The sequence below is a fragment of the Syzygium oleosum genome, unplaced genomic scaffold, assembly GCF_021117445.2.
Source record: "Syzygium oleosum isolate NSW1041296 unplaced genomic scaffold, Sole_v2.1 Sole_v2.02, whole genome shotgun sequence".
Lineage (NCBI taxonomy): Eukaryota > Viridiplantae > Streptophyta > Magnoliopsida > Myrtales > Myrtaceae > Syzygium > Syzygium oleosum.
The window spans coordinates 16,333,361-16,356,781 of record NW_026607486.1 but is presented as its reverse complement, the minus strand read 5'-3'; the positions used below and the strand labels follow the sequence as shown (position 1 = coordinate 16,356,781).

Here is a 23,421-nt window from a genome sequence, read left to right as displayed (position 1 = left end):
GTTTCTCGTCAACAACCACCCCTCGCAATTCTTTCCATAAAGAATAAAGAAATACGGTAGCAAAAATATTTCCATGGACAATATAGTTTTTTTTAATTTGAAGTGGAGCTTCACCTTTCACGTGACTATATAAGGAATCCACAAAATACTTCATAATTAAGGCTCTATTTTTATTTTTGTGAAAAATAAATGATCTTGAAAAATATTTTTCTAAAAAGAATTGCTTATATCACTTGAAATAACTAGTCAATGACAAATGTTTATTTTAATCTAAACATTTTCGTTTCATTTGTTCATATTTGCTATTTTGCGAGCGATATAAGAGACCGTTTTTAGAAAAACATTTTTCAAACCATTCATTTTTCGCAAAACAAACGCACCCTGAGTTAAACTCCAGCTCGAATCGAAGTGAATGAATTAAGTACGAGATTATTTACGCTCGAGATAACACGTAAAGATGGCAAAGTTTCTAATTCTTGCTCATTTTCGCCGGTAACGCTGTACGAAGATGCCTTACAAGCGCCGTATCTTTTAAGTGCGCATGCTACACGAATAATCGAGAACTGTTGATGCATTATCCCAATAATTAGGGAAGAGCTGTAATAATTATTGTTTTAATTCATAGCAACAAAGATTTTTTTTTTCTTTTTGGGCTTAGCATACTACTTAATTTATACTTGCATCGAGACTTCAAAAATAGTGTAAGTAAAATCTTCGCTACGTTACCATATAACCGATCACTTTAAATTATTTCACCGATAATTCCGACGAGGTATATGAAAATCAAATCTGAAAATCGATCTCGAAACTAATTACTTGCCACCACAAGCAAGATGTGTTGAGATTGCACAAACACAGCCATCTTGACCAAAGCTTGCCGTCTCCAGAAAAAAAAACATTTTAAGGAAGTTAATTAACATTTAAGAAATCTGAAAGTAACGGCAGCTAAATAAATTTCTCATATTACAATAAAAGGAAAAACCCCCAAATGGCAAGAAATCCAAGAATTATTGAAAAAACTCGAGGTGGGCTCCAATGGAAAGAAATCCAATAATATTACCGAAAAAGTTTAAGTGGCCCCAAAATGGGAAGAAATCCAATAATTATTTACAGAAGAAAGTTTAGGTGGAGGTTTGGGATAAGCATTGGAATATTTCCGGAAATCGATGGTCTGTTTTACTTGCAACTCATCAAATGAAGGGCATGTTTGTTTCCATTTTTTTTAACAGTAAAAAAAAAAATACTTCGCTCTTTTTTTGCTAAAAATATATATATATTTATCAATTTTGAAAAGTTACTAGGGGTTTGCGTGATTGTAAATACTCTTACAAATTTAGTACATTTTGCATATGTAAAAGCCTAATTCGAAATGCCGAAAAGTAGAAAGTATAGACAAATATTGCTCCAAACACACTATTCATATGAGATCTAAATCTAATAACAATTTGCGACGATAATATAATAGAGAGAACATGATATCATCTAAAAATAACTTGTACTTTATCCCAAATAGGGATTAACATATAATAATGGTTATTACCGTAAAAAGAAAAAAAGCAAGATTGTAGATGTAGTAGGCCATTGCCGTAATAATAGTATTTTAAAATATCGGGCGAATTTTTGCGTTAAATAGCGGTGCTTAGTGGTGTGCAGAAAGCAATCGTCTTGTTGCCGATAGGCGCAACTGTCAGAGTCAACGATGATACAGTGCGGTATGAAAATGCGGACAAAGGAGGAGGACAGAATTAGCGGCGCTCGAGCTTCATTTCAACCCAAACGCGACTGTTCACCTACAAGTCGACGGGAGATGCAGTCCTTTGATATACAAAATACTTCCATGCCGGAGAAAATCACACGCGTAAAAAACGTAGGAAGCATGGTAATAGAGGTACAAAGCATTTTCCTACACCAGAATCCTTCGGAAATTTTAGGAGAAAAATCATCTTCATGCTTCTCTATATCTTTTTCTTTAATGGGTAGTTTTTCATTCAATTCTCCCGTACCGAAATCATCCGAAAAAAGCTCAAACAAATTTTAGGAGAAAAATCATCTTTCATGGTTTCCTTCACCGAGTAATTCGTCATTTCGATTTTTCATACGAGATTAACCCTAACAATCATATTTTCTTCCATCGACGCTCGAAAATCCGATTAAAATCGAAGGAGCCAAAAAATAACATAATCTATCTCATTTCTCTTGATTTTTTTCGCCGGCTTACGGATCAAAAGCCGCTTCCCATAATTCATTTCCTACGAAGAGAGAAATAAGAAAAAAAAAAAGGGAGATCAGAAGAAAATCCAAAACGACGTGGAGGTCCCCGATTGGTCAGAAAATCCGGGGAAACTGAAATTTATAGAAGAAAATCTGGGAGAAAAAAGAAGGCAAAACAATAAAAACACCCCCCAAAATTCCGAAGAGCCTCCCCCCTATATAAAGATCTGCGCAGCTAAATCACGCACGCAACGAAGGTCTCTAACCTCCCCCCCCCCGCTCCCCGAAAATCCCCAAATTTTCAAAACCCTAAATCGACCGTTTCGATTTCTCCCTCTCTCTCTCTCCCTCCCTCTCTCTCCTTTTGACCTCGAGCGGGCGGGCGGGCGAGGAAATCGAGAGCTCCGGCCGCCGTCCCCCTTCCCTCCCGATTGCGCAAAGGTCCGATTCGGGTGGGCCCCGGCGAGACGGCATGGCGACGGAGAGCTCCTCCGCGAGATCGAGCTCGACGGCGGATTCGTACATCGGGAGCTTGATTAGCTTGACGTCGAAGAGCGAGATCAGATACGAGGGCGTCCTCTACAACATTAACACCGACGAGTCCAGCATCGGGCTCAGAAATGGTAATTTCCGGGGGGGGGGGGGGGCCCTTCTTAGCTTTTCTTTTAGGGGACGCGTGCGGGGGTGTCGCGCGTGGTTTCGGGGGTTAATCTGGGTCGGCGATCTGGGGTTTTGGCGTCGTCCTGGGTTTTGCTGAGTGGGTTCTTGGTCGAAGTTGATTTTGAGACGATGAGACGGAGGAGCTTTTAGCTTTTCTTTTTTCTTTTTTGTTTTTTTTTATCGCTGTCAGTGCTAAAAGGGAGGAAAATGATGCCCTCGTTCTTGTTGATTGTGTCGGTTTTAAGCCAGTCATGGTGTCGCGATTTTTGTTCATCGAGATGTTCCGCCGCCGATACTCTACCATTCGCGCATTTTGGTTTAGGGAATCATCACTGAGTGACTGATACGTTAAAAGGAAAAGATGAGTGTTCGCTAAGCGAAGAACTGTGAAAATGGCGTCTGCATAATTGTGCTGTTTGTCCAAGCTTGCTTTTAAATCTGCATAGCTGTGCCGTCTCTCCAGGGTTGATTTCAAGTCAGATGGTGCGCATTTCGGACTAGGAACGTTTTCTAGTATCAAAAACACTGATAGTACGGTGCAATGTAAATTGGATTTTGCTGCATCTTATTCAATGTGGCCTGATACATTTAAGACGGGGCAATATTCTTGCCCAAATCACAGCAGTAGCTAGAGTTGTCGATGCGCTGCGCACGGCCTACGTAATCGCATGGAATTGTGGTATTGAGCTGTGTCGTATGAGTAGCTAATACTTGTTCCATTCCTTATGGATGCAGTAGATGACACGTGATATTTTCTTTTTGTATGCATATATTTGTTTGCAATAGCTGAATTTACTGAAGTGGTCGACACTCAGATATTGAGGATTTAAATATTGGGATATCTATATTGTGTGTTTATCCGTGTAAATACTTCTTCCAACAGCGTGCTGCAAACTATTGGTGTCTATCATGTTGTAGTAATTACTGGTGTTTGTTCCTGATAAATGCTGTTTGTCAAATTTGCATGGACAATTATGTATTGATGTTGAGTTGTCCCTTTCCTTTTTGGCAGTACGGTCATTTGGAACAGAAGGACGGAAAAAAGATGGACCACCAGTCCCACCAAGTGATAAAGTTTACGAATACATATTGTTCCGAGGAAGCGACATCAAGGTATGTTTTACGTGCATGAACGTATGTTCATAGTGATGAATAATAGAATGAGTGTTTGTTTTAATTTCTTCAAGCAAATTCCAAAATAGAATCCCAAAAAGGTTTGTAACTCGGGGCATTCGACAGTTTGTTCTCTTCATCTGTATCAGCTGGGTTATAGTCTCAAACTCACAATGCATAATTTCTCTGTAATTTCTGGTTGCATCAGCCTTTTGACGTGGCTTGCGTTAAACAAAGCCTATGTTGTGTTTCATCCTTCCTTTTTTCTTTCAAGTGGAAGCTAGAATTGGAAGTAGAATATCATGCCATCTCATGTACTAACAACAAAAAAAATGGTTACAGAATCCTTTTCATGTGGCTTGGCTTAAACTATTTCTGGTTTCTGTTTGCCCTTCCTTTTTTTTTGTTTGGAAGCTAGAGTTGGAAGTGGAATATGAAGCCAGCTCACTTGTTTAACAATGATTGACATAGCTGCAGAATCCTTTTCACTATTAATTTAACCCGTTTCGTTTATTGTTTTTCATATGGCCTTTCCTTCAGAAGTGATATGTACTGGTAATGTAGCTAAGCTTTCGTTTCTCATGTTCTCTCGTCCGCTAAGTTCTCTGTGCTTCTCTTTTTGCAGGATTTGCAGGTTAAATCCTCTCCACCTGTTCAGCCTGCACCCCCACCCCCACCCCCTATCAATAATGACCCAGCAATCATACAGGTACTTGGGTGGAAAACATTTTACTCTAAATTTAAGTAAATGGAATCTCATTACTGTGTTTTAACATTTTGGCAGTCTCACTACCCTCGTCCGGTTTCAACAGCTACAAGTTTGCCTCCCGCTCCTAGTGGACCCTTAAGCGATATTGGCTCCAACACGGCACAGATGGCACTACCTGCCTCGAACTTTCAAGGAGGCCTTCCTTTATATCAACCACCTGGGGGGAATATAGGGTCATGGGGAGCTTCCCCAGCTCCAGGTGCAAATAATAGTGGGATTATGCCTATGTATTGGCAAGGATATTATCCTCCCAATGGGCTTCCTCATATTAATCAGCAGACTCTACTTCGGCCACCACCAGGGTTGTCTATGCCTCCTCCTCTGCCGCTGCCAATGCAGTATCCTGGCTTTAATACTTCTTTCCCTGCCGGAGCTTCGAGCTTGCCAGGTCCACACTTGCCAGATGTCCCACCTCCTTTGCTTCCTGTTAGCAGCAGTTCACTAAACATGACTTCCATTTCCTCATCTGCTACTCTGCCATCAACTCTCTCTACTGTTCCATCAGCTACAACATCTTCAGATTCCCTTTCGAGTGTCATGCTCAATAAGGCACTGATCCCTGCCCTTCCTGCAGTCAGTCTGAGTGCTAATTTGCCATCGCTCCCTCCTCTGATGACTACTCCGGAGATTAGCAACATAATTCTCCCTATATCTAACAAGCCCAATGTATTTGCTGGTCCAACCTTGCAGTATCAAAGTACTCCTCAATCCACTTCCTCCATTTTGGGGCCATCCAATGCTGTCAATCAAGAAGCTCCTATACAGATACCAACACCAGCAGCAATACCTTCATTGATAACGCCCGGTCAGCTTCTGCAGTCTGGACCCACTGCCACCCCTTCTTCTCAACCTTCACAAATTGCTCACAAGGATGTGGAGGTGGTTCAAGTCTCACCATCATCACCAAAGCCATTGGCACCTGTTGCATCAGAAGCTCAACCTCCTATATTGCCTTTGCCTTCACCTGCACGTGGTGGTTTTAAGGTTGTATTCTCTATATGCATATTTTAAATTTGAACGCACATGGCACATGTCCGAAAGCATAATCTCCTTGTTTACCGATGTACTTGTATTTTTGTTTATCTGCACATAGTTTCATTCTGAGCTTAAGATTCTGCATCTACTTAGTGGTCTCTGAAAAATTATGCTGAGTATATAAGGCACATTGAGATAAATCTATTCATGTGAATTACTACTGGCCTGAAGCATGTCGTGTGCTTGTTGCACTCCGTGTTCTTATCATTGGTTATCTTGTAAATAACATGAATAATCTATTCATGTTAATTACTACTGGCCTGAAGCCGGTAATTAAAATGCTTTTTTGTGATAAAAAATGCTTTCGGTTTTCATTTCGCACTTTGAGAATATGAAAGTTTCTTCTCTTTTTGTGTGGTTCAAAGTTTTGTCTGGTCCACTCCGTGGTAATTTGTAAGGCTGTGTACTTACTACGAGTCTCTGTCTCACCGAAACTGCTTAATAAATCTGAGCTAGGTGTTTTGACACGGATTGTCTCTTTTCACCAGCAGAATGGAGTTCCATATCAGGCTCGTTATGGACAGAGAGGTCGTGAAAGGGGAAGAGGAGCTCGGGTAATTATTCTGTGTTTCATTTGTCAAACGGTTTCCTTACTTCTTTGAGAACTCGTAATGATTATATAATCAAACCATCTATATACTCGTTTAGGGTCCCTCGATAGGTGCTTCTATCCATGTCGGTGTTATTGTTGCTTCATATGCGTTGGCAGTGGTTTATGGGACTTGAGTCTCTTAAGATTACTTGGGTTCAGACAATTGGAAGTAGACAAAGCTCGCAAGCCTCACGTTTTTGTTTAAAACAAAAGTGTTTTAACTGCTATTTGTCCCTCCATTTCGTCAAGGATTACGCCTTGGTTTTCAATAGTGGATTTAACATGTTAAGTTCATTACTACACTTTCTTTCCGTATTAAGATTGAGTAGTTTTATGGGTGATTTGTCTTTCTTGTGGAAGAACTGGAAGATGAAATTAGTTTTTGACATTGAGTGATACTTAATCTGGTAAGACACTCATATTTGTGCTTTAATTTCTGTCCATGATGGCGACATCTCCTTTTCTGGTTTAATAGAGTAGCAATATCATTTGTGCAACTGCTAACAGCTAGTCTGTAGGTTTTCCAAATCCAAAGATAACCTGGAGTTTGACTATGTAAACATTAACTGAATGTTGAGCAGGGTTCACGTCCAGTCACTAGATTTACTGAGGATTTTGATTTTATGGCAATGAATGAGAAATTCAACAAGGATGAAGTATGGGGTCACCTTGGTAAGAGTAAAAGTCATTCCAAGGACAAAGATGTCGAGGGCGACGTGAGTGATGAGGATAATTATTATGATGAAGAGGATAGTGAGCTACCAAATATGGAGGTCAAGGTATGATTGCTAGTTTTTGTGATGCTTTTATCTACCGAATATTTGGTGGTAAGAGGCCTGCTGCTTCTTCCTGTATTTCACTATGCTTTTCTGCTGGGCAGACTGTCTACAACAAGGATGATTTCTTTGATTCACTCTCCTGCAATGCGCTTGATCATGGATCACACAGTGGAAGACCTAAGTTTTCTGAGCAAATGAAGATAGACACGGAGGTATTGTTCCCGTTGAATTTTATCATTTGGCCTCGTCACGTAATTTACTTGTATGTATCATTTGTTGTCGACAGACTTTCGGTGAATTCTCAAGGCATAGGGGTGGTCGAGGCGGCCGTGGTCCTGGTCGTGGTGGCCGTGGTCGGGGCTACTATGGGAGGGGTTATAACTATACTGGAAGAGGCCGAGGAAGAGCGGTTTACGGCCGGGCTTCATAGAGGTTATCGTGGCCTATGTGCTTCTCAGGATTAGAGGCTTAAATAACTTGCTGGAACTGGAAACTAGCTTAGCTCTATGCTCCTGATCTTTGTGTTTTTGGTTTTTTCTGGAGTCTAATCAGTCTTTCATAACGTTGAGCCGATTGAGGGGCCATGTGTTCTGCTAAGAATTTGTTTGCACGAATATTGGAAGCAGGATTTTCAGTTTTATGAAATATCAGATGGTGATCTTGTTGTAATCTGCTATCTTTTACTCATTTGGAATTGCAAGAGGAGACACCTGAAGTAAATCTCTGTTTGCCCCGCCCTGGGAAGGATCTTCCTCCTGCTATGGCGACGAGTCTATGGCTTCAGGCCAAGGTGGGTGAGCCCGAAATAGATTTTATCCTAAAAAGTTTGGAATAGAAGGAGAAGCAATTGGATGGGCATATGAGCTTGTCAAAGTGTTGTCACCTGGCTAAAGCAGCTTAACAAAGCAATAAAATTTTGCCGAAGTATGTTCTTTTATGCTTCACAGGCTTCTCTTAGACATATTTACATGGATCCTGCATTTGGTATTTGTCTCAAGCATTCATGGTACTCTTTTTCAACCAAGAACTGGGCTGGAAATGGTACTACGGTGTCGTTCCTCCTCATCTTTCCGACTTAAAGCAATTCTTGCACTCTCTTTTCTTGAAAAAGAAGTCAGGAGCACATTAGACAATTTAGGCCCGCGTAAGTTGCCAAATAGTAAAAATTTCCGTTTTTTTGTTTTTAGAATCAGTTTGGAAATAAAAATCTGTTTGTTAAAATTTTTGTGCCTAAGCATAAATTTGTAAAAAATTGTTCTCAGAATCAGTTTTGGAACAGAATAAAAAAACAAAAAAAAGCAACTTCTTGATTCTGGGAATAATTTTTTCATTTATGATTCTTCTTAGTTTTCTTCTTCCTTTTGGTTTGTTGTTCTTCGCTTGCTGCCGGTCACGGGCCAAGGAAGGGAAGGAAAAGAAAAAAAAAAGAAAGAAATATTAAAAAAATCAAAATATTATTAATAAAATTTTTTTTTCGTAGTTACCAAATGCATTTCTGTTCTTTTTCTATTCTAAGAATAGAAATTTTGGGCAGTTACCAAACGCCTTCAAATGTTTAGAAATTGTTCCCGGGCACGGAATCAAAAAGAATTATTTCTGAAGAGAATCAGTTCCTGAATACAAAATCGTTGTCATACGCAACCTTAATTTACAAGCAAAACAAACATAACCCATTGAATTATCGAGGCTTTGATAATAGGAAATTTCCAACGTCACTTCACGTCCCTCGGTCATGTCATAATAGATAACTCAATGCAGCGCAACGGCCCATGATGTTGAGAGCAATTTGTCGCGACTCACCTCTGCTAACCTAATGAAGAAAAAAACAGCCCATCTTGGATCTGAAATGGTTTTTGTTTGTAGTAAATTTTCTTTTATCGGAGGTAAAAGTTTCTAGTAAATCTAAGTGAGTCGCATGTTAGTCCAATTAATGCCCCCAACGAGCACCAATCCCAATCCAAATTAGTACGGAATCCATAAGGAGGAGAAATATATATATGGATATATATCTCTATCTGTCTTGGCGACTCCTCTTTCCGAATAAAAAATTGCCAAAACTTGGGAAAAATAAAAAGGACTACTTTGCTTATGATCCATTCGTGCCGCGGCCGGCGCGGCGTATCTTTCTACTCCCTCGGGGTGTCGGTGGTTGGTAACTGAGCGAGTGTGAGCTCCATTTCTGAGCTCTGACAAGGCCTCACACGAGAATTACATGGGGAATTCTTCTGCCGCTTCTGTACCGTTCCTTGTCCTCCTGCTTGCAAGAATCTGTGGAGTGACGGTGGCAATGCTCGTGCTCTCCTGGGCTCTCGCCTTCAAATCTAGCTTCCTCCCTCGCTCCTCCTCTCGAGAAGACCTCATCTATTCTGTATTCCCTCTTCCTCCGTCTCTCTCTCTCTCTCTCTCTCTCTCTCTCTCTCTCAGTGCATGCTTTTTGGTTATGGATATGAGCTGGTGGGTGTTTCTTTTTTCGAACAGGTTCTTCACCCACTGTTCATGGTCATTGGCTTCATTCTCATTAGTGGAGAAGGTACACCAGATGCAGTGAATTTCTTGCTGGTGAATCTGCAAATCTGCTTTCTCTGAATTTCTTTCTCTTTTCTTTGTTGCTTGTTTCCCCCCCAAATGTGGGTCTTCTCTGTTTTCAGCGATCTTGGTCCACAGCTGGCTGCCTGGTTCGAGGAACATGAAGAAATCGGTGCATCTGTGGCTTCAAGGAGTGGCTCTGGGAAGTGGGGTTTTCGGCATTTGGACAAGGTTCCAAGGACAAGATGGGGTTTTGGGTAATTTCTACAGCTTGCATTCTTGGATGGGCTTGATCTGCGTCTCCTTGTTTGGAGTTCAGGTTTTGCACTTTCCCTCCCTCTTCGATTTCATCTGTTTTCTCATTGCAATGTCATATTTTTTCTCGCCAAACATTTCTCGAATTTTTTAATTGCTCCCAGCTTTACCAGTTGATAAGGAGTCATAAAGTGTGTTGAAAACGGTGTGTTTTAGTCTAGAATCTGACCTAAATTGTCTGCATTTCTTGCTGGTTGTATTTTGGCCACTTAAGTTTGATTTTCAGCTGATAAGTGATACCTGATATGTTAGCCAAGAAGAAATGTATTTTTAAAACAAGAAAAAAGAAGGCTGACTAGTGACGACCAGCTTGCTTGTGGTATCTGTTTTCATTTAGATTTTGTTCTCATCCTATTTGTGAATAATCAAAAGCATCTTTACCATTAGTTTAATGGCTTGGTCATAAGTGTCAGTTTCCGTGGAATGATGAAAGAAGCAGATTCTTGGTGGAGGATTTAAGTAGTTAATTGAGATCATCACATGGACCAAGTTCAGAGGAGTTATCAGATCATATAGTGGCTTGTTTGGTTAAAAAATGTATGTCGAAGTATATGACATCGTTATAAAAGACATACCCTGGGAATATAGTAATAGCATTATTGTATCCTTCTTTCTGAAATTGTGTATGACATAGATAAAATATCTCGCAACTTTTCTAGGCATCCAAGATACACGTAGCCCTCAACACCATTTGTTTGTGAACTGTAGAAGGCTATGCCTGTCGCATAACTAGGCATCCATTTTGGGCCTCATTAGTAAGTATCAAGCTGGGTTTACCATTCACTATATTCTAGTATGATGGGCCTTACTATGCATGACCAACACAATGCTTCTCTCTCCGCTTCATGCGCTATTTCTCTGAACTACTAAACCTAATCTTATCTGTTATCAAATAGAAAAAACACACTCTCTATAATAGTCATCAGAGTTCGTTTTTCGTTTGGCATCAACCTCAGATTCTCTCATTAGCATGTAAAGCCACTATATTGCCATTTGAGAGCGTTTTGATTTCCTAAATTTTCACTTTGATCCCAATCAATTCCCGCGGATGCCTTGACGTATGGTGGTGAAGTGCAAAACTTTGCTTCCCAGCACTCAGGCATTGCAGAAATTCTAAAATCCTGAACTACCTTTATAATGTCCAATTGTGCATTCATCTAGATCTGGCAAACTTCATGGTGAACTTCTTCACCGAGTGACGCAACAAGATATTGTTGGTAAAATGAGCAAAACCAGCTGCTTACCTTTAGGTTGATGGTGGATGATTCCACTCGCGTATGGCCACGTTATGTTGTTGACAACTCTTAGTTTCTTTTCAGCATTCAAGGCACGGGTGATCTTCTTCTGTATGTCAAAAGTTTTCCCAGGTCTTTAACTTTTGTCCCAATTTTACCTTTTGTCTTATAAAAAGCCTTCAATTTTAGGTCATGTCCCAATTCTACCCTAAACTATTTTTTGTCCCATAAAAAACCCCAAACTTTAGGTATAATCCCAATTTTACCATAAACTTTTTTTTCTAATAAAAAGCCCACAACTTTAGGTTCAGTGCTAATTTAATCTTAAACTTTTTTTGTCTCATAAAAAATTCCAGCTTTAGGTCCAGTTTCAATTTAACTCTAATTTTTTTTTTGTCTCATAAAAGACCACAAACGTTTACATGAGTCCCAGATTTGCTTTCCATTAACCCTCCGTCATAATCGCCCTTTGTGATTTTGTACTCGGTCTTTGATCTCCTGTGCTTTCTCTCGCGGTCGGAGAGCTTGCACTTGGGACGCTCGAATAGCTCGTGCTTTGGAGTTTTCCATCTCTCGATTGTCAACGAGAAATTTTGGATGGAGGGTTAATATATGCAGATTTGTGACTCAAGTAAAATTTTGTGATTTTTTATGAAATTACAAAAATTTTAGGATAAAATTGGGATTGAACGGTAAAATTTGGACAAGACCTAAAGTTGAGAGTTTTTTATGGGACAAAAAAAAGTTTATGGTAGAATTTGGACATGACCTAAAAATTGGAGATTTTTTATGAGACAAAAGATAAAATCGGGACGAAAGCTAAGATTTGAGGTTTTTTAGGGCATTAGCGAATCTTAATTGAGCACTGACATTTTTTTTCTTCGTGTTCACGTTTCAGTGGTTGATGGGTTTCCTGAGCTTCTGGCACAGAGGAGAGGCGCGGTCGATAAGAATGAAGGTATTGCCGTGGCACATCTTCCTCGGACTCTACACCTATGGCTTGGCTGTGGCCACAGCGGAGACCGGACTTCTAGAGAAGTTGACTTTCCTACAGACAATGAAAAACGTAGACAAGCGCGGTTCAGAGTCCATGGTCGTCAACGGTCTCGGTCTGGGATTGGCCCTGCTCAGCGGGATCGTCATATTGGCCGCAGTTTCTCCAAAGTACCAATCTCTCCAAACCAAGCTCGTGTACTCACACTCTGAACCCAAGAACTTGACTTCCTAGCTTGGTGGCCATGTGGGTGGGATGTCAATGCAAATAGCTCGACTGTTGCATTGCAACTCTTCATACCTCAATTGCCACAGCTCTGGTTCTGCTTGTCATTGACTCAGATTGCCTCTGCCAATGTTGACGTCTGTGGAGTGTACTTTCCACACTTCAACTTCCACTGTGGATTCAAACCCACAAAGCAAGATGATGATTAAGGGAAGATCATTCGAAAAATCCTCAAATTGCCTTGTCTAAACTTTTAGGACTCTTGAATGAAGTTTTTAATGACCATATAAATGCTTTCATTACCTACCTGTACCTGTATTTACTATGTGCAGAGCCAAAAAACTGAGGGAAGGAGAGAGTGGGGTTCAATTTAACTCGCCAGTTCCCATTCGCTATTCTTATTCAAACCCTCGGAACTTCAGAGAATCAGAACAAGGGGCAGTAGAGAAATAATTGAACAGGAAATGAGCTTTTTCAAAAATATAAATCCTAAATTGATCAGGAAACGTGTCACCGACGCATGTGATTGACTTGTTGCGTCGTATCTATAATATAATCGATATATTTAATCTTTTTCTGTTAAGGACAATTGGTCTTTTTATCTTTATCGAAATACACTCCTTAAAAAGAATTCGAATTTCTATTTCACATTGTTCGAATGTTGGATTGATTATAGTTTCACATATGCATTGGCCATGAAAATATTTTCCTGCTATTCCCTTGTAAATATTTTCTAACTATTTTCCAAATTGAACATATGATTATAATGCATTTTCCCTTCATATCACCCGCCGCCATTTTTTTTAATCACCGGTGAAAACGATTTATAATTTTATCATTTGAATCTTTTAGGGCATCGACCCAAAAAAGAAAAAAACAATCTTTTAGGGAGCAGATGTTTGTCCGAAAATGAGCACACACAAAATATGTTGGAAGGAAAATAACGCAAAAATCTGGAAATGTCCCATTTTGACGTCTCGTTGAGAATGTCACCGAACCACTGCGATCTTCACCTTCTCCATCTCTGCTTCTTCTCCGCTCCCATGTCCGATCACGGTCGTTCGCTCCATACCCAGTTCGCATAACCCCTAAAAATCGCTTCTTTTTTGTTTTGACCCTTCGCGAAGATGACCTTCTCGACTGCATTGGTCGCTCCTCCCGACCATTTCCTCTCGCCGTGCCGCCGCTTCCCCATCGTCATCAGGCTCGGCAGTCTCCGATGCTCGAGGCGCAGGCCGCTTCTTCGCCTCTCGGCTTCGCTCGCCGAGAGGAGCAGCCTCGGCCTCTCGTGGGCCGACGACGATTGCGCGAGCTCCGATTCCGATTTCAATGGCTGGGCCGTGGTCGAATCTCAGCCACCGAGGAAGAGAAAGGGTGTGTTTCTTCGTGGGTTTCTCGTGCGAAGATCGTTTTTTTTATGGTTTGAACTTGCGCGATGATTGTTTTTTTTCCGCTGTGCAGGATTGCCAAAGTATGTTATTGGGGCCGCTGGGACTTCACTCGCTGTTTTAGTTGCTGTAATTGCTCATTACTCGCTGTCTGGAAATGGTAATTTCGGTGTTTTGTTCTTCGAGCTGCCTAGTTTTGTACTTCACTTGAGGCTAAGTTAGTTGGCAGAGAATTGATTGATGCGAGTGATATGGGTTCTCTAGGTATAATGGGTTTTGGGGATGAGGCCAATGCATATATGGTGATGGTTTGAGCAATTTGTCAGGTTTATTATTTCATTTGTTATTGTAGGGTATAGTTTTCGTTTCGTCGATCGGTTGTGTTCTTGGAGAAGTCTGTTGAATCAGACTGAAACTGAAGCTGTTTCAAGTGAAGAATTGGACTTTGGTTTATTGGATGGAAAGAGCATTCTCTCCCAGGATAGCCCAGAGCGTTTATCTGATTCAGTCAGCAACAATGTGGTTTCAGGTACTTTCACGAGTCAAACAGTTTCTGATTAGTTCTGTCCCCCTTATCAGGGACTTTCTAAAGTTTGCAGTTTGTTAGATGGAGAGGATCACCGTGCATATGTTGAGTTATCTTTAGTCTGACAAGATTTGTGTGGATGGATATTTGTTGGAGCCCTATCGGTTCATTTGGATACTTTTGACTGGGCCAGTTCCTTTCCTCCAGACAGCTCAGCATCAAGGGATAAGCAGGAGCGAGTTATAGTTCCAGTTGCTGTAGATTCTACCCAGCAGGAAGCTGTGATGGTTCTGGAAAGACTAAAGGTTTGTTTCTAGAAGCAAAAGAAAATCACATGTGTAGGAAGTCTTGCCTTTTACTTATGGAAAGGTCTCATCTTTACTTCGAGTTGCTCTTGTATAACACTCTTGATCCCATTTTCATGTTAAGTATTGTCAGTATTTTGCTGCTTCTGTCTCGAATGACATTCCTGTCTAAGTTTGATGAGGCAAGTTCAGTCAATTTTCGGTTTTTCGGTTAGAATATTGTTTGTCTTGTGAGGAACGGCAAATTGCTAAGAAAGTGTTGGGATGCATAACTGACAGAACTAGAGCTTTGAGGGGACTCTTTCTTTCTTTTTGAGTTGCTTATTTTTGCTGACCATGTTCATGAATACCTTCCAATTCTTTTACTTACCTGTAATATTAGGCATCGAGAGTGCCCTTTTTTGGTTGGTAAATGCATTGAGGGTGTCTATTGTTACCTATGAAGGTTCATTTTGTTCTGAGCATGATCATGAATGCCATTAAGGCTTGCAGATCATGGAGGAAGACATCAGGGCCAATGAATTATGCACTAGAAGGGAATATGCTAGATGGCTATTTCGATTAAGTTCTTCATTGGAAAGGTATTGATTGAAGCTAGTTCCTTTGGATATTCTTGACTTCTTGTACTTTATTTAGAAAATTCGATTGTCTAGCATTCTAAACCAACAATTAACTATAGGAACCCAAAACGTAGAATCGTTCCATCCTTGTCACTTTCTGGGTCTGAAGTTGCTGCCTTTGATGACGTGAGTGTTGAAGACCCGGACTTCGGCGCCATCCAAGGTGAGTTTAAACTGGTTTTATTTTTTCGGTTGGCTAGCTACTTAACGTACAAAATATCTGAGTTTTTGTTTGAATATGTACTTAAGCGCTAGCGGAGGCTGGTATCATTTCTAGCAAGCTCTCAGGGGAAAACTCCAGTTCTTTCTTCTCAGATAGGCACAGCATGTTATTCTTTCCTGAGAGGTATATCACATCCATGATTTGGTTTTTTCTTTTTTTAACATTCCCTTCCTACTGTAAGACATTAATCTTTTGGGCAGATTAATCTCACGACAAGATCTGATAAACTGGAGAGTGCAATTAGAATATGATTTTGTTCCGGGACTAGAAGAAGAGGTACAGTACATCATGCATTGTTTGCAGATTACTTCATGTCTGGTTTACATTTGTTTCCATGATGCGGATGCTTCATTGGTGTTTTAAAGCACTTGAAGTGTAACTTGTTAACAGTCCAGATATCAAAGAAAAAAGTTGGCTTCATGGATATGAGGGAGATCAGTCCAAATATACCGGCAGAATTTTTCATGGACTTGTTGGCTGGTGACAGGAGCATAATGAGAAAAGTTTTTGGTCTGTTCCTCTTAACCCTTCTCCCAAGTCTCTCACTTCCTACACTGACACGTGTTCACTAGTATGGCTAGCAAATTTATAAGTGTAGTTCGGTGTTTTTTAGTTTCTGAACAGATCCTTTTAAAATTATATCTTCAGTGTCATGCTGCAGACATTTGTAACAGAAATAATGCTGGCTCCTTAATTTTTCCTTGCGTTAATTTTATTGGAGTTTTGTGCAACATTTTTTCGTAAACTTATTGAGCGGTTGGATATTATAGTTAGCACAATTCATGTATTAAGTGCAAGTAGTTTTCGAGAGTATCATATGTGGATCTGATCATTAGTGTTAAAAATCCACATTGTACAGGACAGAGCAAGCGATTTCAACCTAATAAACCATCCACAAAAGCACAAGCTGCTGTAGCACTGACTAGTGGCCGGATGACGTCAGCAATTCAGACGGAACTAGCAAGACTGGAGACTGAGAATTTTTCGAGGTTGGTTGAGATGGAAGAAATTAGGTTCGAGTTAATTGAAAGGGGTGAAATAAAGAGGCTTTGGGATGAGAAGCTGAAAGAAGAAGAAACCCGTGGTTTGGAAGTTGAAAAGGTTTATCTTGTGGCAATTGATGATTTAGAGCAAGAGAAGATAATTCAGGAGAAGAGCTTCCAAGAGTGTATGAAGGAGAAAGCAGCTTTGGATTGTCAGAAGCAATTGATTTACAACCTTAGAGAAGAAGTTGATGAGATGTCAGACAGGCTCGCATCAGAGAGAGCTATCTATGTTCGTGAGCAATTTGAGATGCAGGACACTATCAGTGATTTAGAGACCAAGCATGAAAGGATGCTGGATACGAAATCTATTCTGGGAGCCGAGATAGAAGCTTTGCGGATACTTAGGTAATGTACCTCTGTGGATAATTTGAAAGCATGCATACTCAACATTGTTACTCCAACTCCTATTAAAAGCCTTACATACCAGTCTCATAAGGTTCCGGATTGTGTGCAAGTATGGCTTCTTAGTTATGGGGCATTTCATCCCAAGATTGAGTATGCAATGTGGACCTTTGATGTTAAAATTGCATTAAAACCAAACCTTCATGATGGAAAATATTTCCAATACCGTGACAATTTTTCCTTTAAGCATGTGCTCATTCACTGTCCTATCTCCATGTGCGACAGTCTGACCATGGACTTTTTCATTTAGCTGTGCTTTTAAATGTACAACCACAGTGTCCATGTCTTGCACATTTATTCAACAGTTATGTCCCATGTCTAGGTGCAAGAATGAGTCGTAAGACATTCTTGAAACCGACAGCAGTACCAACATCCATGTCCATGTTGAATTTTCTATACCTAATGCGGACATCAATTGGTCCATGCTGATATTATGCTTATTTTCTCTCATTAGTGTTAGTGTCTAGGAATATTATCCTGATGACGGCATCAATGGTGATGGGAGAACTGAACTGTCTTCTATAGTGCTATTTGTTGTCCATGTTCTATGGTCCTCTGCATGATGAAAGTGATTTGCACAGGTCTTGGGTAGAAGATGAAGCAAGGAAAAGCCAAGCCCGTGCTAAGGTGCTAGAGGAGATTGGAAGAAGGTGGAGATGGGATGGCCAAGCACGATAAAGTGGTGTGCAGTGGGTGGCTACTTGAAATGCTTCTAGCTTAACAGCTACAACTGCGAACTTCCGATTTACCTTTCATTTATTACACATTCCCTCTAGCGCTAGATGCGGCTATAGGATATAATTTTGCTTCATCTGGCACGACAAAGAACGTTGATTTTGCTCTCTCTCTCTCCCCCAAACCCCCACCCGGCACTGTATGTCCCTCTCTGTGTGTCTATTAACTGTCTGAAGATAAATCCTTTGAACAGTATCATTGACGCCGAGATTCGAGATTCTTTAGTCATTTTTCTTTTCTTATGCTTCGGCTTGGTGTACAATTTTCTTACTGTCTATGAAAGCGCTTCCTTCGAGATCTCTGTTGTATACACTTGTATATCGTTCATTAATCAGTAGCAAGAGGAGAAAGTATGTCATGTGTTGTCATACGCTGTGGATTATGAGCTAGAGATCTTGTTGAATTTATTCAATGACATGCTTCTGGAACTAAACCTGGAAGGCATATCATGGAGCATAGAAAGCCAGTTACCTGATTTTACCCCTTTTTCTTAAGAATGGAAACCCTGATTTTACTTTTTAGTTAGTAGTATTTTTAGCCCTTCAAAAGCAAAGCTGAAGATTCAATTGATTCCAGTCTAAAAAATATGAAGAAAATACGATACTTTTGACCCAGTCGTGCGGCATACCGTAGGCAACCTTATTCAGTCCAAAAATTGCAGTACAAGCTGGGACTTTGAGTTTCACATCTTCTAAGTTGCTGTTTTGATGATTCGGAGGGAGGGGCAGAACCAAGAATTGGCATGTTTTTTTAGGAACGACTTTCATAATTGTCATTTAAAGGGTTTATTCGGAGGGCCTTATCAGCCTGTGAATGTGTGCCTATGTGGTGATTTCAGTAAGGCCAATCAGTCATTCCGTTTACCGTCTGCTGCAAATAAGCGTAAGTGCCGCGCTGCACGTAGTGCTAACGAGTCCCTTTTATACACCTTTGACAAACATTGAAAAAATAAAACGAATGTCAAGGTAGAGAAGAAACTCAAGTCTCCTGTTGGGCAGTCACGCTGAAAGTCCGGTTTAACGAATGGAACATAAAGACCTTACAGCATGTGCTGTCAAAAATTTCAATAATCAAACGAATTTTCCAAGATTGATTGCCACTAGTGCTGTTAAAGTCTGATAAAAGAATGGTCAGTTTTAAGCTACTCAAGAAGACCCCAAAAGAGAGAGAAAAGTAAGTTGCATCCCTATCGCATAGTGATGACGAGGCTTCGATCCACAAATTTGGCACCTCCTACCTTCCCTTGAATATTTGGCGGCAGATGAATGACGCGTCTTTGATCCCCGGCCTCCACCAGCAACTCGGATCCTCCCCTATACTGCATTTGTCAAGTTGTTGACATTGCATATTAGCTTACTGGTCAGGGACAAAAGTTTATATGCTCATGACCTAACATCATTGACAGTCAACCGAATTTTATTAACTTACGGGGCAAAGCCAAGAATCTCTCTGCCGCTTATGCATGCTTTTATACTTAGGATCTTATAATTACCGTGATGCAAACTAGTTCTCCACCTCGATTATTCTTAAATGCCGCCTCAACGAAGAAGCATCTTTAGATACATATTTCACTCCCTCCCACCCAAAGGTAGAGACTTCCTATAGCATAAGCATCTTGACTTCTAGAAAGTCTCCTTCAACAATTCTTAAGTAAAATCGCCACTCTTCTAGAACGGGGGAAAAGATACTATTCTAACACTGTAAATCTTAGCAAAACCAACGTCTATGCAAATGAAACAATGGTAAGTAGAGATATACAGAAGCTGAGCTTACTTGGTAAAGCTTGATCTCAGATTTATCGTACCCAGGCAAGAGTAGAGTCACTGACTTCTTCGTTGGATCAAACTTGACTGATGGCATCGAAATGCTGCTTGCCGGCAATGAAAGAAGCTCTCGTGCTTTATTACTTGAAGAGTTCGACATTATTGCATCCCAATCTGCTGGGGAAGTAAATGAAAGGTGCGGAATGAAAGTAGATTGCATTGGTGCAAAGGTCTCTTTAATTCTTTTCGTCAATTCTCCAGCTTCATTTGGATGAGCAATACCAAAAGCACCAGATACAAGAGCACCGGCTTGGATTGTGCTACCCCAATAACGCAATGCAGAGTCCACAGATGCTGGATTTTGGGGGTCCACCACAAGAAAGCATCTAAATTTATGCGGGTCAGAGAAGGCAGAAGTTCCTCTCTGCATTACTTGTAATCAATATCTCGATGGTTGTAAAAAAATCATGGGGCATGCCAAGCACATGTAAATAGATTAGTAATTTAGTACCTCTAACATTTTATCCAGTGCGTCCCATATTCTTGCACTTGTGCTACCGTTAAGAGTGGATTTGATCCCAGTTAAACTCATGGCTTCATCTATTAGGCTTAAGACTGAAGGACCCACCAATCTTCCCAGATCAGTCTTCTCAGCTATGCTTCGAAAGTATTTTAAGTACAATCTATGTAGCCAAATAACAGCATTTAGAGAGAGAGAGAGAGAGAGAGAGAGAGAGAGAGAGAGAGAGAGAGAGAAGTTCTTCTGACCTCGCTTTACTGGGTGCGCCAATCATCCTTAGGGTTTCCTCTGTGCTGATACCATCATATACTATCATGTCAAATATTTCTCTTTGTTTTCCTTGAGATTCATTCCACAAGAACCTGACATATCTTTCGAGTTCTAATGCTGAAAAAGTGGAGTCCATCCCCGGAAGCACCCCAAGCTCTTCTCCCACCACCTACTACATTTAGGAGAAGGCGGCATAAAAATGTGTTCAAAAAGAATCCAAACTCTTTCTTTTTTGTGATACAACCAGAAGACGGATCACATACCCACCCCTTTAAGAACTCCATTTGTCATATTAAGGCGGGAATCCGCTTCCTGAAGCTGCTTGAGAGGTTCAAGAAGCATCTGTCAACTCGTCAAAGATACATCAGTCTCCGCAAGATACACAATTAAGCCACTAGCAATATAAAAGCACAAGGACGTACTTTCGTAGTCTCCAATCGAACAGCCGAGAGGTTGTCCTTGCATCTAATAGGAGAAGTTCCAATCTTACAATTCAAAAGATACTCAGCAGTAGTGTCTGGTGAATGTATCACCAAGCATGTCTTAAGCCCCGCCATCGCAAAATGCTGATCGCAAGCATCAAGATCAAGGCATGAGTATAATGACGAAGACCACAGTTAACCAAGCTTCGCAAAAACAACAACCCTCCCCCTGTAACAAGGTGGGTGTAGGAAGGAGAATGGTATACTAATAGCAATCCAGCAACAAACATTTTCACACTTTGACATCATCATACGAGTGTCCAGAGCTCAACAAGAGCTTAAAAAACAAGAAAAGTCATCCGCCTGAATTAACAAGAACTGATTTTTTTCTAGCAAGTATACAAAAATGAAATCATTCATTTGGTCCACTTCAATTTTGCTATCAGATTGCGTTGGGGCATTCATCTCTTTCAAGAGCACAACCTCAGATCAAGAAGCCGGCAAACAAATGACCAGACAGACCAAGTCCATTCAAGCTCAAACGTCACCAATACCATTTACCCCAAAACCAAAGACCATACCGGATTCAAGAACCAAACAAAGACCAGAAAAGAAGAGTACCCATGTTTACCTGAGCAGCGAAGACAGCCGAGGTAGTCTTTCCGGACCCACCCTTGCCCAAAAAGGTGACCAATTTAGTAGATCGCTCCTCGTCCTTGTCACCGGAAGAGGACACGGCCCTGATCAAACCTCGACCTCGTCTTCCACAAGCTCTGCGCGCGGCGATCGGCGTCGAGAAAGTAGAAGGGCAGGCGGGTTCTGAAATCAGGAGGGAGGAGGAGGAGAAGGACAACGCCATTGTTTGAGCTTGGCTTTGCCGAAATGTCTCGACCTTTCCGCTATACAGTGGCCGGGCCGATGAAAGGCTATTTTGTTTTGTCGTGGCGCAAATTTCTTCAGCTGGAAAAAGAGCAAATAAATGAAATAAACGGTTCTTGAATCTTGATTTAATTTATAATATAATTTCTTGAATTATCGCCCAATATGCAATGCGATCCCTGAACTTTCAATCTTTTCAATATGATTCCTGAATTTTTGGTAATGTTCAATTTAGTTCTCTAACTATATGAAAATCTTTACTGTTGTCATTCCATTAATTCAAGTTTAAGGACAACATTGAATATTTTTATATAATGTAAGGACTAAGTTGAACATGTATCAAAAGTACATAAACTAAAGTTGATGGATCACATTCAATAAATTAAAATTTTAGGGATCATATTGCATATTGGCCCAAAATTTATGAATCATTTATGTCATTATCGTTTGAAAAAAATTCATACCTGCTTTTGAAGGCCAATATGCTAATTTCAAAAATTGTACAAAGGTGTTTAAAGAGTGGAAGATCAAGATTGATTTTTGGGGTTGTCCGATTTAGTTTTGATTTTGTGTCCTTTGGCACTTTGGAATCATAAATTAAAATATATTCAAATATGTAATTGTTAAATATGTATTGAATTTTATGTACTCGGTCCGGTTCATCACCTGACTCGACATATATTTTGTGCAACCCAAAAGTGGAGAAAAAAATTGAGATTTAGTTCGTGACGCGGAGGGTTGGGCCGATAGGCCCAACCCGAAACAAGCGAACAAATTTTTATGGCGGTTCGCCCAAACTGGAGCAAGCGAATGAATGTCTCGGGGGCTATGCGCCCGAGGAAATTTTTTGAGGAGCCTTATTTATACTGCGGCTAGGTTTTTTCATTGAAAAAAGGGAGATTTTCGTTTTGGGAGAGATTTGTGAGCCGTGAGGTTTTGTTAAATCGTTTTTTCGACTTCTGAAAACTATACTCTCTTTGATTATAGTGGAATCTTGTTTTGCCTCGCCCGTGGACGTAGATCACCTTGTGATCGAACAATGTAAATCCTTGTGTTTTGTATTTGTTTTTCCGTGTTTGTTTAGAACAGTAATGTGTGCACTAATCAGAAAATAGTAATGAGAGGGGATTACCTCCGATTAAGGAAATGGTGAAAAAAACATGAACCTAAACTAATTAGCCAGAGGTTCCTAGTACCTACCACTATGTCTGAATCAGCCTCAACTAAATCACATCTTTCGGTTTCAATCCACGAGCAACAAAACCATAAACCGATGGAACACCAACCGTGAGTGCCGCTTGTTTTCGCACCTCGGGCCTGCAAAGGGGCAAGGAATATCATGATGTGATTTAAATCGCGTCACATTGACACGCGACGTAGTGATTTAATCAGATGCGAGCAATTCCACGATATAAGCGCCATGTAAGATGGACGGGCATATCGCGCGAACAATGCGACCGTTCGATTAGCTACTTATAAGGTATGCGCAACGGTCAATGTTAGCCGTTAGAGTGCGATGCAGAACATATATTTTATATCTTTGGCACTCTCCCTCACGTGAAGGCCGACTCGACGACAAAGGCCTTAGATATGCAAACGTTGTGAGCGTGGTCGAAAGAGGGAGACATGCGAATGGGGGATATGGGGATGTGTAAGGAATCAAACTCGAGAGCTCTAATTCCGATACCAACTCAAAGTAAGATACCTGGCTGTTTACTCCAAAAGCTCGAGCTGCCAGAACGCAGTGCGGGATATTCGAACACCCGACCCGTGTGTACGACGACAATTGTCGATGAGAATCGAACATAATTAATGTTAATGGCACATGACCAACCCGAACAAATAGAGTAACGAATGTGTATTGGGGA

General features: G+C 40.6%; 4 protein-coding genes across 5 annotated transcripts; 3 read left to right on the top strand and 1 right to left on the bottom strand.

The window, feature by feature from the left end:
• Positions 1-2,560: 2,560 nt before the first annotated feature.
• On the top strand, positions 2,561-7,828 carry LOC115693227 (protein decapping 5). 2 transcript variants are annotated; one of them, XM_030620356.2, is made up of 8 exons: positions 2,561-2,834; positions 3,884-3,984; positions 4,610-4,693; positions 4,769-5,737; positions 6,280-6,342; positions 6,962-7,159; positions 7,261-7,371; positions 7,446-7,828. In XM_030620356.2, the coding sequence occupies exons 1-8, from the start codon at positions 2,684-2,686 to the stop codon at positions 7,587-7,589; spliced, it is 1,821 nt and encodes a 606-aa protein (XP_030476216.2). In that variant the 5' UTR covers positions 2,561-2,683; the 3' UTR covers positions 7,590-7,828. The 2 variants fall into 2 exon arrangements, with proteins under 2 accessions (XP_030476216.2, XP_030476153.2); XM_030620293.2 differs by having other exon boundaries at positions 6,277-6,342.
• Positions 7,829-9,277: 1,449 nt separating this feature from the next.
• Positions 9,278-12,690, top strand: LOC115666228 (probable transmembrane ascorbate ferrireductase 4). Its single transcript, XM_030588256.2, has 4 exons — positions 9,278-9,527; positions 9,638-9,689; positions 9,808-10,004; positions 12,134-12,690. Exons 1-4 carry the CDS (start codon positions 9,372-9,374, stop codon positions 12,461-12,463), a joined length of 735 nt encoding a protein of 244 aa, XP_030444116.1. The 5' UTR covers positions 9,278-9,371; the 3' UTR covers positions 12,464-12,690.
• Positions 12,691-13,304: 614 nt separating this feature from the next.
• On the top strand, positions 13,305-17,947 carry LOC115671526 (uncharacterized). Its single transcript, XM_030593135.2, has 11 exons — positions 13,305-13,828; positions 13,916-14,002; positions 14,195-14,371; positions 14,576-14,673; positions 15,166-15,254; positions 15,353-15,456; positions 15,543-15,639; positions 15,717-15,792; positions 15,912-16,026; positions 16,376-16,907; positions 17,546-17,947. Exons 1-11 carry the CDS (start codon positions 13,582-13,584, stop codon positions 17,640-17,642), a joined length of 1,719 nt encoding a protein of 572 aa, XP_030448995.2. The 5' UTR covers positions 13,305-13,581; the 3' UTR covers positions 17,643-17,947.
• Positions 17,948-18,748: 801 nt separating this feature from the next.
• On the bottom strand, positions 18,749-21,569 carry LOC115672380 (uncharacterized protein At1g26090, chloroplastic). The gene is made up of 7 exons (XM_030594190.2): positions 21,306-21,569; positions 20,675-20,818; positions 20,520-20,594; positions 20,231-20,421; positions 19,974-20,145; positions 19,473-19,886; positions 18,749-19,017 (listed from the first exon to the last, which is right to left on the bottom strand). The coding sequence occupies exons 1-7, from the start codon at positions 21,531-21,533 to the stop codon at positions 18,886-18,888; spliced, it is 1,356 nt and encodes a 451-aa protein (XP_030450050.2). The 5' UTR covers positions 21,534-21,569; the 3' UTR covers positions 18,749-18,885.
• Positions 21,570-23,421: the final 1,852 nt, after the last annotated feature.

Bases quoted from the DNA above. Each gene is read 5' to 3' on its own strand.
- LOC115672380 (XM_030594190.2), bottom strand. From the start codon at position 21,533: ATGGCGTTGTCCTTCTCCTCCTCCTCCCTCCTGATTTCAGAACCCGCC. The intron at 20,819-21,305 runs GTAAACATGGGT...GCTTGCGATCAG, and splicing joins CGGCTGTCTTCGCTGCTCAG to CATTTTGCGATGGCGGGGCT. The intron at 20,595-20,674 runs GTACGTCCTTGT...ACGAGTTGACAG, and splicing joins TTCGATTGGAGACTACGAAA to ATGCTTCTTGAACCTCTCAA.
- LOC115666228 (XM_030588256.2), top strand. From the start codon at position 9,372: ATGGGGAATTCTTCTGCCGCTTCTGTACCGTTCCTTGTCCTCCTGCTT. The intron at 9,690-9,807 runs GTACACCAGATG...CTCTGTTTTCAG, and splicing joins CATTCTCATTAGTGGAGAAG to CGATCTTGGTCCACAGCTGG. The intron at 10,005-12,133 runs GTTTTGCACTTT...TTCACGTTTCAG, and splicing joins TCTCCTTGTTTGGAGTTCAG to TGGTTGATGGGTTTCCTGAG.
- LOC115693227 (XM_030620293.2), top strand. From the start codon at position 2,684: ATGGCGACGGAGAGCTCCTCCGCGAGATCGAGCTCGACGGCGGATTCG. The intron at 4,694-4,768 runs GTACTTGGGTGG...ACATTTTGGCAG, and splicing joins ATGACCCAGCAATCATACAG to TCTCACTACCCTCGTCCGGT. The intron at 7,372-7,445 runs GTATTGTTCCCG...TGTTGTCGACAG, and splicing joins AAATGAAGATAGACACGGAG to ACTTTCGGTGAATTCTCAAG.
- LOC115671526 (XM_030593135.2), top strand. From the start codon at position 13,582: ATGACCTTCTCGACTGCATTGGTCGCTCCTCCCGACCATTTCCTCTCG. The intron at 14,372-14,575 runs GTACTTTCACGA...CCTTTCCTCCAG, and splicing joins CAGCAACAATGTGGTTTCAG to ACAGCTCAGCATCAAGGGAT. The intron at 15,255-15,352 runs GTATTGATTGAA...AATTAACTATAG, and splicing joins TTAAGTTCTTCATTGGAAAG to GAACCCAAAACGTAGAATCG.